This window comes from Sus scrofa, chromosome 8 (genome assembly GCF_000003025.6).
Source record: "Sus scrofa isolate TJ Tabasco breed Duroc chromosome 8, Sscrofa11.1, whole genome shotgun sequence".
NCBI classification, from domain to species: Eukaryota; Metazoa; Chordata; class Mammalia; order Artiodactyla; family Suidae; genus Sus; species Sus scrofa.
The window spans coordinates 122,233,894-122,252,095 of NC_010450.4; the positions used below are offsets into that span (position 1 = coordinate 122,233,894).

At 34.3% G+C, this 18,202-nt stretch overlaps 1 protein-coding gene across 1 annotated transcript in view; it reads left to right on the forward strand.

The window, feature by feature from the left end:
* The window catches only part of STPG2 (sperm tail PG-rich repeat containing 2), a 327,077-nt gene that overhangs the window by 118,848 nt on the left and 190,027 nt on the right, over window positions 1-18,202 (forward strand). Inside the window, 2 exon segments of the mRNA XM_021101745.1 lie at window positions 3,438-3,527; window positions 3,530-3,597. Of these exon segments, the coding sequence (XP_020957404.1) occupies window positions 3,438-3,527; window positions 3,530-3,597 (158 nt within the window).

Genomic DNA, 18,202 nt, shown 5'->3' on the forward strand with positions numbered 1-18,202 from the left:
AGCTTTTTGCTGTGTGGAGATATTGGGGATGAAAAACAGCTTTATTTTCAAACAAAATCTCACTTCCTTTTTATTTCCTATAAATTCTGCTTGAAAACTGAGAAGTTTTCCATCATCTTTTTCTATCCACATCTTCTTATATGCGGCTAAAAGCAGCTACTTGGCATTTTTGCTATTCAGTTATATTCCACCTAGGAATTTCTTTAGCTAGAATCCATTAATTTGTTAAGTATTTTCTTCATTGTCCCAAATATTATATTTTGCTAGAATTTCTGCCATTATGTAACATAAATTATCTTTTCTCCAAACTCTACCATTTTAAAAATCACTCTCTCTAAGCCATTACCAATTGTCTTCTCAAAGCCATTTCTCAGTCTTGATTTTTTTCAGCTTTTGGCCTGTTGCCTGATCTCAAACTGTTGTTAGAAGTTTTTTTTTTTTTTTTCCTCATGAGACATGAATAGAATATTTTTTAATTGAAGTATAGTTGATTTACAATGTTGTAATAATTTCTTCTGTAAAGTGACCCAGTCATACATATACATATATATCCATTATTTTTTAAAATAATATTTACCATCATTGTCTATCCCAGGAGATTGGATACAGTTCCCTGTGCTATATGGTAGGACCTTATTACTTATTGTAATAGTTTGCATGTATTAACCCCAAACTCTTGGTCCGTCCCACTCCTTCCCTCTTCCTCCTTGGCAACCACAAGTCTATTCTCTGTTTCTGTGAGTCTTTCTGTTTTGTAGATAAGCTCATTTGTGCCATATTTTAGTTTCCACATAGAAGTGATATCATATGGTATTTGTCTTTTTATAATTCTGATTTATTTAATTTAACATGATAATCTCTATTTGTACCCATATTTCTATAAATGGTATTGTTTCATTCTTTTTTATGGCTGAGTAGTATTGCATTGTATAATACATACCGCATCTTAATCCATGTATCTGTCAATGGACATTTAGATTATTTCCAATAATTGTGACATGGTAATTTTTTATGGAAATACTATATCCCTGATAGAAAATTATTTACTACTTATGCTATTGAGAGGTTGAGTCTTATTTTTCTCTCCCTTTAATCTTGGCTTCTCTGGTGGCTTTCTTGATCAATGGCATGCAGTGGAAATGATATTATAGCACTTCTCAGGCAAAGTTGTAAGCTTAATGGCCTACACGTGTCTATAGAAACATTTGATCTTGGAGGCCTGAGCCTCTATATGGAAGTATGACCAATCTAAGACTGCCATTCTGGAGAGGTCTTGTATAGGTACCAGGTACTGCTCCAGATAAGGCTAGCTCAGTAGTGTTTATCATGAATCTGAAATACAAATTATTTCCAAATATGAATTTATTGAGTGACCCAACTGCTGTAAGTTTGGGGCTTGTTTTCAATTTGATGGTCTAATATATTACGAATAGAATATTATAAACTCCACAAAGGTTATGTTATTTTTAAAGGGTAAAGCTCAATTATGATGGCCTCTAAAATCTTATCTTGATATTACATATATATATATATATGTATATATATATATTTTGTCTTTTGTGGGCTGCACCCACTGTATATGGAGGTTCCCAGGCTAGGGGTCTAATTGGAGCTGTAGCCACTGGCCTGTGCCACAGCCACAGCAATGCCAGATCCAAGCGGGTCTGTGACCTATACCACAGCTTACAGCAACACCGGATCCTTAACCCAGTGAGTGAGGCCAGGGATTGAACTCGCGACCTCATGGTTCCTAGTCAGATTCGTTTCCGCTGCACCATGACAGGAACTCGATATTACATATTTTAAGAATTAGTGAGAATTGGAGTTCCCGTCGTGGCTCAGTGGAAATGAATCTGACTAGAATCCATGAGTACACAGGTTTGATCCCTGGCCTTGCTCAGTGGGTTAAGGATCTGGCATTGCTGTGGCTGTGGCATAGGCCAGTGGCTACAGCTCTGATTAGATCCCTAGCCTGGGAACCTCCATATGCCATGGGTGTGGCCCTTAAAAAAAAAAAAAGACAAAATAAAAGGATTAGTGAGAATGGCCTTCGTGGAACTTTTTTTTTTTTTTTTTTTTCCTCCTCGTAGCTATTAAAGTAATGACTTGGACCCATAAACCAGTCATAGAACAGATTTGGCCACCTAATTTATGGCTCAGAGCTGTCATAGGTTACTGTTAGAAGGTATCCCTAGACTGTCTAACTCTGGGGTTCTGGGCATTTACACATTTAGTAACAGGAAAATGAATATAAAAAACCTCCAATGTGAATGAATTATAATTATCAGGGTGGCTTTTCAAATCAGAGCCATAACTAGGTAGTGCTTTAGATGTACACACATTGAGGTCCATATATTTAAGTATTTAAGCTCACCTGTCATGTGTTATGTTGTCTATTCATGCCAGAAGGGAGACAGATCTGAGATATTTGTCTTTTAAGTCCCTTAAATGGAGGCCCAAATAGTTTTCATTATGCTTTCTATTTATATTTTTCCTAAACATTACCAGTGGAGGAATGTTGGAAGATGACAGAAATAAAATGTATCAGCATTTAGGTTTTCCAAGAGTTGGCACAACAGATTTTTGGAAGAGACTTTAATTCCTCCTTCCTTCCTTTCTTCCTTCCTTCCATCCAGTATAATTTACACAATAAAATAATTTACATTATAAAATAATTCATTTTAGATGTATGGTTTGACAAGTGTTGCTAAATGTATATAGTCAGGTAATTACCACTACAGTCAAGTTTTAGAACACTTCCATCATTCTTAAAGAATTCTCTCATGCACCTTTTCAGTTAATCTCTATCCCCATTCTTGGCCCTATGTAACTGATAGTGTTTCTGTAATTTTGCATTTTCTGGAATTTTATAAATGGAATCACACATTATTTAGAATTTTGTGTCTGTCATCTTTCATTTAACTTTTCTTTTTTGAGGTTTATTCACATTGTTGCATTTATGTTTTATTTTTATTATTGAGTATTATACACACACACACACATGCAATAGAATACTACTCAGCTGTAAAAAAGAATGAAATTTTGCCATTTGCAGCAACATGGATGGATTTTAAGGGCATTACACTATGTGAAATAAGTCAGAGAAGGACAAATACTGTATGATAACACTTATCTGTGGAATGTAAAAAATATAGCAAAATAATGAATAAAACAAAAAGAAGCATACTTACAGATAAAGAGAATCAGTGATTATCAGTGGGGAGAGATAAGGTTGGGGGGCAATAGAGGGGGGAGAAAAAGAAAAAGGATAATTATGGATTATTTGAAATCATGTGTGAAACTTGAAAATTGTAAAGCACTGTGGAATTTCAAGACTCTTTCATTCAATAAATAAAATAAAATAAAAATAAATTTACTCAGTTAAAAAAATTAAAAACATGTTTTATTCTTACATATGACATTCTTCATAATTTTAGGTCCTGGGTTTTATAACATCCTAAACAATACTTTAATTGACAACTTGAGAAATACTTGCTTGAAGAAACAAAAGAAAAGTGCATTTGGTTCTTCGTTCCTCGGACTCTCTTCCTAGTTCAGAAAAAAATGTTTACTACTCCTGGGCCTGCTGATTATAAGGTAACATATAAATACCAAAATTATTATTTATATTTATTATCAAGAATTTAGGGTTTACAAAATTACCTGTGATATATATGCCTCATTATTATAAGCCATATTATTATTTTTGAAATTATTTCATGTATTTATGGCATAAGAACAAAAAATAATTTGGTTCACAGCTATGTTTGTAATTGCATTTTAAAAAATAGATTTTATCATCTCTTTGAGGATCTCATATATACTTCTTTAAATATTTATATTCATTTTATGAATATGCCACTATTATCTGAGAGTAAATTTAGGTTTTCTTTAAATTAGGCCTTTAAATGCTATTTGCAATTTTATAACTTTTGTGTAGACATCTTACTTATCTCTTAGATTTGTTTTCAGTATTTGAATTTTTCTAATGCTTTCAAAATGTTGTCTTTTAAGTATTTTCATTGTTTAGCTTGTTGTTATTGGTATCAAGAAATATAATAGTTTTAAAAGCCAAAAAAAAAAAAAAAAAAAAGAAGTTCCCGTCGTGGCTCAGTGGTTAACAAATCTGACTAGGAACCATGAGGTTGTGGGTTCAATCCCTGGCCTCGCTCAGTGGGTTAAGGATCCGGTATTGTTGTGAGCTGTGGTGTGGGTGCAGACGCAGCTCGGATCTGGCACTGCTGTGGTTCTGGTGTAGGCCAGAGGTTACAGCTCTGATTAGATCCTAGCCTGGGAACATCCATATGCCGTGGGTGTGGCCCTGGAAAAGACAAAAAGTCACACACAAAAAAGAAATATAATAGCTTGTATTAAAGATTTGCTTTACCAATGATCCATACTTCTTGCTAAATTAAATGATTAATTTTACTAATTTGTTATTAGTTTAAAAAATTTCCTCAAGCACTTTAATGCCATTTGTGCATAGCAGTTTTTTTTTTATCCATTAGTTTCATCTTTTATACATATATATTTGCCTTACTGAACTTATGCATCCCAGAACAATGCTCAAGAATGTTTTATAGGAATTAAAAAATATCCAGAACCCAACAAGGTAAAATTTGGAATATAGCATTCAGTAAAAAAAAAATTACTGGGGGATTTCCCATCGGGCAAAATGGGTTAAGAATCTGACTACCATAGCTCAGGTGAGAGTTCAATCCCTCACTTGGTGCAGTGAGTTAAAGGATCCTGGGTTGCTGCAGCTGCGGCTCAGATTCAATTCCTGGGCAGGGAACTTCTATAGGTTGTGTGTGTGGCCATTAAAAAAAAAATTATTAGGTACACAAAAGAGCTGAAAAGTATAACCCAGATTACGAAAAAAGACAAATCAATATAAAGAAGCCCAGAAATTATATAGATGGTAAAATTAGTAGGCAAGTCTATTAAATAGTTATTATAATTATATTTTATATGTTCAAGAAGGTAGAAGAAAGATTGAGCGTATTAAGTAGAGACATGGCACAAATAAAAAGGCACAAATTAAAGTTCTAGAGATGGCTTATATAACATATGAAAAAAAAAAAAAAAAAAAAAAAAAAAAAAAAAAAAAAAAAAAAAAAAAAAAAAAAAAAAAAACAAATTAAAGTTCTAGAGATGGCTTATATAACATATGAAAAAGTACATTGCGATTAATAGCAGATGAGGTAACTTTGACAAAAAGATTTAGTTAACCACAAGATAGTAATAGAAACTATCTCAAATGAAATGCAGTGAGAAAGAGAAAAAAAAAGAAGTGGATAAAGTATCAGTGAACTGGGGGACAATTTGAAGTGATTTAAATGTGTAATTGGAAACTTTGAAGCAAAAGAGAATGAGGGGGCATAAAGATTGTTTTAGAAAATAACGGCTGAAAATTTCTGAACTTCAGTGAGAACTAAGACCACATTTACAGAGCTCAACAAACCCATGCTGCAAGGCGTATTGTAATCAGATTGATTAAAACGGTAAAAAAGAGAAAAAAGTTCTTAAATCAAGGAAAATTATGCATGATGTTAAAAGGGATGAAGTTTGAAATGACAGTGCATTTCTTGTTGGGAATGATGCAAGTCAGAAGAGAGAAGTATAACATCTTTAAATTACAGAAAGAAAACAATCGTCAACCTATAATTCTATTACAGGTTTAAATATCTTTCAAAATTCAAAATGAAGTGAAGAGCTCTTCTAAAATCTTCCATTTATAAAATAAGTCACGGGTATGTAATGGAGAGCATGATAGCTATAATTAATAATTCTGTAATGAATATTTAAAAGTTGCTAAGAAAGTAAATCTTAAAGTTCTCATTGCAAGAAAAAAATCTGTGTAGTGATGCATGTGAACTTGACATTACGGTGATCATTTTGCAATATATACAAATATTGAATCATTATGTTGTACACCTAAAACTAATATAATGCCTGTCAACTCTACCTCAAGAAAAAAAGACACTTTCATATATACAAAAGCTCAAATATTTATCTGAAAGAGACCTCCACTGTAAGAAATGTTAAAAGAGGTCCTCCAGGCAGAGAAAAAGTCTTAACATGTGGAATCTGGATCTATATAAAGTAAGTAATGCAGAGTATCAAAGATAACTATGTGGAGAAATATAAAAGCCTTTTGTTGGACTTATTTCATTGAAAGCCAGGCATTTTATGTTTTTGATTTACTGACAATTTACCTCACAAAATGTAGGGGAAAGCAAGAGAGAAACTCCTATTGTAAGCTTAATTTTGACTACATAAAGAACTATTTTATGAAATAGAAGGGAAGAATCATTTTACAAGTAGTGATCATGTTATTTTAAAGTTTCAAATTGTCAAAGAAGAGATTCTGGACATTGTTAGACACATATAAGAAATGTAGAAAATCTCTATTTCAAAATGACCAGCAGAAAATAAGAAATGTTCCTAAGGTCAAAGAGTAATGAAATGTAAAATTAGCCTGAAGTTGGTAGGGAGCCACTCTTAAAAGTAAAATTCTGACATTGTAGTTGCTACATATTAAACATTTTAGAGTTCTTATTTTAAAAGGAAGTTTTAATACCTGTTTATGTAATTATTCATCCTTTTTCATTCCCAAAGAATTTGGGAAAGCTTAAAAAATGCATATATGGAAAAGTTAAAGAGGCTAAAAATTGGGGTGGAAAATATAGATAGAATATATAGGTAGATATTCTATAGATAGAATAAAAAGAGAAATTAAACACTGGGGAAGTTTGAATATAGTCGTCAGATCATAAAAGGGCGTATACAAAACACTGGAAACATGTCTGCCCTATAGTGTACTCAGAAAATAATAATTGAATAAATGAATACATAGAGAGCAGGAAAGTATAATTTAAGGAATTTTAAAGAGAAGAACAACTTATTGTAAAAAATACTAAAGAAAATTAAAATGACTTTGAATAAGTTTGGTTTGGCAGAAGAATTGCTAAGAAATAAAGGAATCTTGTAGAGGTGGGATAGTTGCTCTTTGGATAGCAGAGCCACTGAATTACTGGCTTGGATTCTCCTATCAGAAAAAAATGATTTTCAGCCCAGAAAGTGTAGAGCACTCATGGTATATAAGAAATTAAATACTAAGATACATATGGCGGTAATGTATGAATACCCTAGTACCTAAAATTTTTTAAAAATATGAAATGCTTCAAAAATTTGCATATAATCCTTGCACAGGATGCTAATATTTGTACTTTTACAGTTTTGGTATATGTGCTGTTAAAGTGCTTTAAATTAGTTAAAAAACTTCAGATGTAGGTAAAATACATCTCATTGTAAGGAAACAACAGCTGTGAAATAATTATCAGTAATCTTTGAGTGATGTACCATGTGTTAGGCATATCAGAAAAACGGAAGTGAATTAAGGTTTTTCTTAAACAAAAATTATTAAAAATTCACAAAGTCAGATTTTCAAAATCTTGCAAAATTTTAAATTGTTAGTAAAGTTGTAGGATACAAATTAACATCAAAAAATCAGTAGGATTTTTACACACTAACAACAGGTTGTCCAAAAAAGAAATTAAGAAAACAATCCCACTTACAATAGTTTGAAAAATATTTAGTAATAAATTTAACCAAGGATGATAAAAGTCTATACACTGATGGGAGTTCCCTCTGTGGTGCAGTGGGTTAAGAATCTGACTACAGATGCTTAGGTCACTGTGGAGGTGCATGTTCAATTCCTATCCTGGCGTTAATGCAGCTGTGGTGTAGGTCACAGCTGTGGTCTGGATTTAGTTCCTGACCCAGGAACTTCTACATGCTTCAGGTGCTGCCATAAAATTAAAAATAAATTGTTGAAAATAATTGAAGAAGACACAAATAAAGGGCAAGATATCCCATGTTCATGAACTGAAAAAATTAGTATTATGCAAATGTCCATATTATCTAAATGATAATAGAGATTCAGTGTAATCTCTATCAAAATTCCAATGGCATTTTTCATAATAATAGAAAGAAAACAATACTATAATTCATATGGAACCAAAAAAGACCCTAAATAGTCAAAGCATCTTGTGCAGAAAGAACAAAGCCAATGGCATCACACTACCTAATTTAAAAATATACTACAAAGCTATAGTGATAAAAACAGTATTTGCTGGCATAAAAACAAGCATATAGACCACTGAAACAGAATAAAGAACTTCAGAAATAAATCCATACATTTTCTGCCAAGAACACATGATGAGGAAGAGATAGTCTCTTTAACAAACGGTGCTAGGAAAGCTGGATATCCACATGCAGAAGAATGCATTTGGATTTTTATCTCATAATGTATAAAAAAATCAAGTCGAGTTAGAGACTTAATATAAGACCTGAAATTATAAAACTATTAGAAGAAAATAGGGGAAAAAACCTTTTTTTTTTTTTTTTTTTTTTTTTTTTTTTTTTTTTTTTTGCTTTTTAGGGCCATGCCCACAGCATATAGAAGTTCCCAGGCTAGGGGTTGAATCAGAGCTACAGCTGCTGGCCTATGCCACAGCCACAGCAATGCAGGATCCAAGCTGCATCTGTGACCTATACCACAGTTCACAGCAATGCCAGATCCTTAACCCACTGAGTGAGTCCAGAGATCAAACCCACATCCTTATGGATCCTAGTCAGATTTGACTCTGCTATGCCACGATGGAAGCTCCTGGGAAAAAGCTTCTTGATATTGATCTGGACAATAATTTTTTATATATGACCCTAAAAGCCCAGTCAATGAAAGAAAACATAGACAAATTGAATTGCATAAAAGTGAATTGCAAAAAATATTTACAAACCATGCATCTGATAAGGGGGTCTTCATCCAAAATATATAAGAAGCTCAAACAGCTCAATAGCAAGAAATCAAACAGTTTGATTTGAAAATGGACAAAAGATCTGAATATACATTTATTTTTTTTTCTTGTCTGGGTAAATTTTTTTGTAATTATTATTTTTTAATAGTTATTTCCAATACAATTTTTTTCTACTGTGCAGCATTGTGACCCAGTTAGACATATATGTACACATTCTGTTTTCTCACATTATCATGCTCCATCATAAGCGACTAGACATAGTTCCCAGTGCTACACAGCAGGATCTCATTGTTAATCCATTCCAAAGGCAATAGTTTGTATCTATTAACCCCAAGCACCCAACCACCCCACTCCTCCCCTCCCCCTTGGCAAACCCAAGTCTATTCTGCAAGTCCATTAGTTTCCTTTCTGTGGAAAGGTTCATTTGTGCCTTATATTAGATTCCAGACATAAGTGATATCATATGGTAATCGTCTTTCTCTTTCTGACTTACTTCACTCAGGATGAGAGTGTTTAGTTCCAACCATGTTGCTGCAAATGGCATTATTTTGTTCTTTTTTATGGCTGAGTAGTATTCCATTGTGTATACATACCACATTTTCCTAATCCAATCATCTGTCATGGACATTTGGTTGTTTCCATGTCTTGGCTATTGTGAATAGTGCTGCAATGAACATGAGAGTGCATGTGTCTTTTTTAAGTAGAGTTTTGGCTGGATACATGCCTAAGAGTGGGATTGCAGGGTCATGTGATAGTTCTATGTATAGATTTCTAAGATATCTCCATACTGATCTCCATAGTGGCTGTATCAGCTTACATTCCCACCAACAGTGCAGGAGGGTTCCTTTTCTCCACACTCCTCCAGCATTTGCTATTTGTGGACTTATTAGTGATGGCCATTCTGCCTGTTGTGAGGTGGTATCTCGTGGTAGTTTTGATTTGCATTTCTTTAATCATTAAGATGTGCATTTTTTCATGTGCTTGTTAGCCATCTGTACATCTTCCTTGGAGAAATGTCTATTCAGGTCTTTTGCCCATTTTTCAATTGGGTTGTTGGCTTTTTTGCTGTTGAGTTGTATAAGTTGCTGGTATGAGTACACATTTCTTAAAAGAAGACACACAAATGCCTAGCTGGTATATGAGAAAATGCTCAACATACTAATCACTAGGGAAATGGAAATAAAAGTCACAATGTCATATTACCTCATACTTGTAAGGATGGATATACCTAAAAAAAACCAAGAAATAATTGTTGGTGAGGAAATGGAAAAAAGGGAACTCTTGTTCTCTTTGTTAGGAATGTAAATTGATATAGTCATAATGGAAAACAGCATAGAGTTCCTCAAAAAATTAAAAGTAGAAGTACCATATGATTCAGCAGTCTAACTTCTGATTATACATCTAAAGGAAATCAAGTCAGTATACTTAAGAGATGTCTGATGTTCCGTGTTTATGCAGCATTAGGCGCGATAGTTGAGATATGGAATCAACCTATGTGCCTATGCAAAGATGAATGGATAAAGAAGGTGTTATGTGTGTGTTTGTATGTGTGTGTAATACCACTCAGCCTTTAAAAAGAAGGAAATTGCCATTTGCAATGATAGGAATGAACCTGGAGAACATTATGCTAAATCAAATAATCAAATAAGCCAGATTCAGAAAGGCAATACTACACGATCTCATTTATATATGGAATCTAAAAAAATAGAACAGATAGAAGCAGAGCGTAGAATGATGGTTGTCAGGGTGAAAGGTGAAGGGTGAAGAAAAGGGGAGATGTTGGTCAATGGATACAAAGTTTCAGATGCAGGATGAATAAGTTCTGAAGATCTAATGTACAGGGTGGTGACTATAGCGAATAATACTATATTGTATACTTGAAATTTGCTATAAGAGTGTGTCAAATGAAACTATAAAAAAGCTGAGAAAAATAATGAAAATTTGACTGTATGATTAGAAGTACTATCTTTCTAAGACACATGTCACCTCATGGTACTACCTTTTAATAAGTTCCCTTTGGGTGTTCCTTGGTGGCTCAGCAGGTTAAGGATCTGGTATTGTCACTGCTGTGACTCTGGTTACTGTTGTGGTGTGGGTTTAATTCCTGGCCCATGAGCGTGGCCAAAAAAAAAAAAAAAAAAAAAAGTTCCCTTTGCCTAAAATTTTGTGCCTTCGATCAAGAATGGGAAGAAATTTAAGTCTAAAATAATGCCCTATTCAGTCTTATGTATACCAAATTTTCTACACTATCTGACTACTGCGATAATTTCCCTTCATTCAAGCTCAAAAATGCCTTTAAGACAACACAAAATTAATGAGCACATACTAGCTACTTAATAAAAATTTGACTAGCAACAATTATTTAATAAAATACAGTACCTTTATCGTGTTTGCCTAGCTTTCTAGCTTCATATCTCACTGGTGCCATAATTTCCCTTCATTTTTGCTTCTCACTCCCTTGCCCTTATCTTTGCTCAAAGTTCCTTAGAAATTCCCTTGTGGCTCAGTGGGTTAAGGATCCAGTGGTTGTAGCAGCTGTGGTGTGGTCAGGTCCCTGGCCTGGGAACTTCTTTATGCCATGGGTGTGGCCAAATAAAAAGTTCCATAAGTACAATGTGATATGTCATGTCATTGTGCAATTATTCCCACGTGTTGGGAAGACAGAAGACTCAGCGTTCCTTTGTCCTTTCAGATGATAAGGCTTATTAATGAACCTTGCACAGATTCATCTACGGAAACCTTGTTACAACTTTCACCTCTTTAAAGAGTATAGCTGGACTCTCTTCTCAGCTCTCTGCTAAAATAGGGATCTGAGGTCTGATTTAAGGGCCTCATTAAATCAATCAAAGGAAGCTTATGGCCCTTCCTGGAAATTCCTTGTTCTTCAGGAGTAATTGCAATTTCATTATACTACACCATGCTGTTAGTGTAGTATGCATGCAAACCAGGGTATCTAAGGACATCAGAGACCTGCTATTTGCTTAAATCTTGGTTAGCTGAACACCAAGAAGTTGGAGATGTCCATTAAAAAATGGAGGATGCTCGCTGTATGGTGCTGCATAACTAGATAGCATTAGAGTCTTATTTATTATCAGAATCAACCAGTCTGTTTATTATCAGCATCCACCAATCAGACAAATTGCTCTACCAACTAAGAATAGCCATGCATCCATGGAATTAAAGAAGAGTTATCAGTATATCAGTCTTGTCCTTCTGTGTTGAGTTAAATTAAGCTACTGTGAATAACATTTTAAATTAATACATTAATAATTATAGGCAATGCACCTTTTTCAGACTCCAAAACTTTCTTCACTGCCTTTTCAGCCTCTGTTAACAAATTGTCATCCTCAAACATTTGCTAAAATCTTTCACAAGATATAGAGCAGCATATATGTCCAGTACTCCTAGAAAATTCCTGTACTTGTTCATATATTATGTTCCTTGGAAATCTTTCACTGATCACTGCCTCCCCCTGCTATCCTGCCTCTTTGTTATCTCTGTATTCTGCATATCCTCAGATTGCAGTTCAGTGGAATTAATTACTAGATTTTGATTTTAGTATGGTTTTAAGATTAGCAGTATGATTTTAAGATGAGAACAAATGGTAACAAAAGGAAAACTAAGTTAAAAAAAGTATGCATAACAATTTAAAGGTAGTAATTATTATGTGACTGCTTTGAAATCTGATGTCCTGAAGGGCAACAGGATTGTGGTTTAAATGGTGTTATGTATATGGGGGAACCGAGAAGCTTAGCAGTTTTAAGATTTTGCAAAACCATTTAAGATAAATAATAATCTCTGGAAGGAGAAGAAAAGAGTTAATTCTTTGATGTTTTGTTATACATCAACTCTATATTTGTGGTTTAATTTTTACATTTTTAGACAATTTTTTCATGTTTCTAATCTTTTTTTTTTTTTTTTTTTTTTTTTTTTTTTGCTTTTTAGGGCTACACCCATGGCATATGGAGGTTCCCAGGTAGGGGTTGAACTGGAGCTATAGCTGCCAGCCTACACCACAGCCACAGCATGCCAGATCCTTAACCCACTGAGCAAGGCCAGGGATTGAACCGCAACCTCATGGTTCCTAGTTGGATTCATTTACGCTGTGCCACAGTGGGAACTCCATCATGTTTCAAATTTTTATTGGAACATTTTTTCAGAGATCTGTTTTCTACGTAAACATTCCTAAAGAAGTTTGTTTTCTATGTAAAAATCTATACTTTTATTTTTTTCCTTATTAAGAGATAATTCTCTGGTTGTTCTGTATTTCTGCCCATCTTTGGTTAGAACTATCTTTTCAGATAGTGTCTTCCTCTCAAGCAGAGGGCAAACATACTTAGTGCTTAGTATAACAGATTTGTATTCCCTAAGCTCACAGTTTTGCTTCCAAAATAAATGCCATTACCTTGTACAGGTATCTGTTGTGCCCCATCTGCCTAGTCCTCATTAGGATTTGAGGGCAAGGTAGACTGATGCAAGCCTGCTGATGCTCAAGCTCTTTGTTAGGTTAGGCTGTGTCTCTGTCTCAGAAGACTCATGACTTTAGCCAGCATCAGTGAAACTGTGTCAGGTTAACTTGTTAGTTTGAAGTAGGTAAAAATCTCAACCCATCACAGTTCTTAACATTTATATATCCTTAACTTATAGACATTTTCTTCTACTATTTCTTATTCCCAGGGGCCCCAGAAGTGCATCTGACAATCACCTCAAAACAGCTCTCTGATTTCTGTCAAATTAATTTTTTTTTTCAGTCTTTTGAGGACTATAGCCACAGCATATGGAAGTTCCCAGGCTAGGGGTCAAATTGGAGCTATAGCTGCTGGTCTACACCACAGCCACAGCAATGCAGGATCCAAGGTGCGTCTGCAGCCTACACCGAGGCTCACAGCCATGCCAGATCCTTAACCCACTAATGAGGCCAGGGATTGAACCTGCATCCCCAGGGATCTTAGTCGGGTTTGTTACTGCTGAGCCGCAATAAGAACTCATTAATTTACTTTATGTTAAATTCACCAGTTTATTATTCAGATGCAAAAATAAGAACATGTCCATATACACTCTAAAACAACTTCATTTTTCTAGATTGCTAAATTTTCTATATTTCTAGATTTTTATTTTGAGCTTTTTCCTGTCATTAAACTTTGACATTTGTTTTTTCTTTTATGTTGTATATATTATGTGATAGAAAACACGTTATGTCAAACTCACCATCTTAACTATGTTTAAGTGTCGACCTAAGTATGTTTTAAATGCATAATGAATGTTAGTTTTTAGCACACTCTTGTTGTACTTTAAAATGTACTAGAAGTTCATATTCTGAGTAACCTGACATTTAGATGAAAAGAATTATTAAAATTATAAGTTACAAGAAATGCCTCAAAAAGCTTTCACTATAATCTTTATTCTCCACTTCAGATATTAAGACAGTATAGCACATTGATTCTGAACATGGTCTCTGATGTCAGGGTATTTGTTTTATTTTCTTGCTCTGCCACGGATCTTGTGAAGTTTGTCTGAACCCTGTATGCCATAGGAAAATGGAGATCTTAATAGTATATATTTCAAAGCATTATCGTGAATACTAAATGCGTCGATACATGTGAAATACTTTAAATAGCTTCTGGCACATGGTTAGGACTCAGTAAATTTTGCTATTACTGACAATTAAAAAGTAGATATAACTCAGACATTGGGAATGTGTGTAAAATTTTATGAACTGTGAGAGTACGAGACATACCCTAAGGACATCTGAGTTTTAAAAATCCAATCGGATAAACTTTGCATTTAACAGTAGGATTAATTCATTATAGGAAATGTGATCACGATATATATGTATATAAACCATATTATTTTATATATTCTATTGGCCCACTTGTTTTAGCATTTTTTCTTACCTCCCCTTCTTGAATTAATTGAATTTTTGTATCATTCCATTATATCTACCTCTATTACATTTTCAGTTATGCATTATTTTACTGTTCTTTTAGTGCTTACTATAAAAATTATAATATGTTTCCATTTTGCAGTCCAATTAAAAGGATTACCTTTACCACTTTCCCAGGAATGGTAATTTAGAACTTTTAGCTATGTTTTACTATCTCTGGTTTTTGTTTCATTATTGTCATACATTTTAATTTTATAAATATTTTAAACTCTTTGAATTTATTTATATTACTGTTTTATACAGTCAAAATTCATATTTATCTACACACTTACCCTTTCTGTTGTGCTTTTTTTCTTTCTTCGTTTCCATGTTTCTATATAGAATCATTTTTCTTCTGCCCGTATAACTCTGTTTAGTACTTCTACTGGTTCAGGTCTGTTAATAATTATTGTAGTTTTCTTCTAAAAATCTTTATTTTGTCATTTTCAATCAATCAATCAATTAATTATGGCCTGTCTGTGACAGGCAGAAGTTCCCAGTCCAGGGACTGAAGTAGAGCCACAGTGACAACACTGAATCCTTAACTACTAGGCCAGCAGGGAACTCGGATCTTTTTTTTTTTTTTCTTTTTAGGGCTACACCTGTGGCATATGGAGGTTCCCACGCTAGCGGTCAAATCAGAGCTTCAGCTGCCAGCCTACACGACAGCCACAACCACGCCAGATGCTAGCTACATCTGTGACCTATGCCACAGCTTGTGGCAACTCCAGATCCTTAACCCATTGACAGGGCCAGTGATTGAACCTGCATCCTCATGGATACTAGTTGTGTTCTTAACCCACTGAGCCACAACGGGAACTCCTCTGTCATTTTTTATTTTGGGGAGTATAGATTTTTAGATTGGTAGTTATTTTCTTTCAACGCTTTAAAGATGTTATTCTACTGCATTAGGCCTTTTGTGATTTCTATAGAGAAGTAAGTTGTCATATTATTGTTTCTTTTTTGAAAGTAATTACTTTTGAGGGGGCCTTTGTCCTTTATGTGTCAGTAGTGTGGTTTTCTTTATATTTCCTTGCTCGAGGTTTTCAGAACCTTTGAATGTCTGGGTTGATGTCTTTCATCAATTTAAAATAATTCTCAACTGTTAGATCTTCATGTATTTCCTCTGTCACATTCTTTCCTATCTTTCTGGGATGCTAATAAATATATCTGTTATACCTTTTCACCATGTCTTATAAGCACTCTCTATTATGCCTCCTTTTTTCTCTTTGTGCTTCAGTTTAGACGTTTTATACAGAGCTATCTTTCAATTCAGTAAGCTTTCTTTTTTATCGTCTTTTGTCTTTTTAGGGCCACATCCACGGCCAATGGAGGGTCCTAGGCTAGGGGTCTAATCAGAGGTTTGCTGCCGGCCTACACCACAGCCACAGCAAGGCCAGATCCAGGTTAGGTCTGCGACCTACACCACAGCTCATGGCAACGCTGGATCCTTAACCCACTGAGCGAGGCCAGGGATCGAACATGCAACCTTATGGTTCCTAGTCGGATTTGTTTCCCCTATGCCAAGATGGGAACTCCCATATAAACTTTCTTTTAACTGTGTTTCAAGTGCTATTAAATTGAGCTATTGAGTTCTTAATTTCAGATATTCTATTTTCAGTTCTAGAATGCCTATTTAATTCTTCCGTATGATTTCACTTCTCAGGAGCAATCATCTATGATTTCAAGTGTATTTTTTTTCGAATTGTTTTCCCTATGTTTTCTTGAATATATTAATCCAAGTTCTGTCTGCTAACTCCAATATCTAGATTACCAATAGGTATGTTATTACTTTCTGTTATTTTTTCTCTTCATTTTTGTTCATGCATGTCTGTTTTTTGGCATGTCCTACAATTTTTAATAGAATGCTATGTATTGTATAGAGATTCTGAGTGGCATTATCTTCTGCTGGAGAGATTTCATACTTTTCTCTGCAAAGCAGATGGAAATCAAAGGCGATCACCTTAATATAATCATGGATTGTGGCGGTTACAGTTCCAGGGTTTAGTTTACCTCTGGTTGGTTCATTTTGTAAAGTTGAGTCCTCTGGTGATTTCAGCTGTGAGCCCAATGTGTTTAACTTTGCCCCATGTTCTGAACTCTAATCTTTAATGCCTCTGTCTTTCAGAGTTTTGACTTAGATTTTTAGCTCCTCATCACCCAGGAAACGTCTTGATGGGGAAAAAGACCATGTGTTTTGAGGCTCCTCAAATCTTCCATTTTGTCATATGACTCAACACAATCATCTTATTTTCTAGCTTTTTCTAACATCCCTCTGCCAGGTCTAAATCCAGATTCTTTCCCTCTTGCCTGTAATCAGCAAGTATCCCAGGAAGAAAACCCTGAATATTATAGAGCTAATCTTTTAGAGGTTCTATTATCATTAGAATCTTAGGCCTTCTTGTCTGTGGTAATAACTTATAGAGTTGGAAGCATCTCCAACTCAATGAAGCCTTTAAAAATATAATTTTGTTTTATTTTATCTAGATTTATTTTTTTTATTTTTCATTATTATTTTTTTTTGTCTTTTTGCCATTTCTTGGGCCGCTCCCATGGCATATGGAGGTTCCCAGGCTAGGGGTCGAATCAGAGCTGTAGTTACCGGCCTACGCCAGAGCCACAGCAACGCTGGATCGAGCCTTGTCTGCAACCTACACCACAGCTCACGGCAATGCTGGATCGTTAACCCACTGAGCAAGGCCAGGGATCGAACCCGCAACCTCATGGTTCCTAGTCGGATTCGTTAACCACTGCACCACGATGGGAACTCTATTTTATCTAGATTTATAACAATAAATAATCTGGACTTCTATTTTGTTATATTTTATATGTATTTACTTGATAAAAATGTGGTCTTCTTCAAATAACTCATTCCCTCTAAAGCCAGAATCACCCAGTGATAATTCGTTCCCTGAGTTTGTTAACTTCCGCACCTGAACAGTAAAAATTGCAAAATGCTTTTGAACTTCTTTATGTCACAATTTCTAGTACCACATACTTGATAATAATAAAATGATTATGAAAGTAAATTATTTTTGAGCTTCAATAAATACAAAAATTATGTGAGATAATAATGCCGGCTCAAATGCTCTATGTTTGAAAGATTTCACATTTCTGCAAGATGTGAACTGTGATTTTTCTGTTTGTGAAATGCTAGAATCTATTTTCTTTTTAGTGGCTAGATAGGAATAATATGAAGAATGGAGAAGCACTAACTTCAGCATTTAGGGTAGCAAAGCATATAGTTTCAAAGATAGAGTATGTGAGGGATGGATTTTTTTGTCGATTAATTTTCCTCAAAAAATGAACAAAGAAAGAAATATGTAACCATTCTACTTGATGTTAAATTCTGAAATAAAAACAGTGAAGTTATAAAAATGGGAAAATAAATCCTCACCTCTTTTGCATATACAAAAAAATGTTACTGCTGCTTATACGGTTTAAATTATTAAATGAA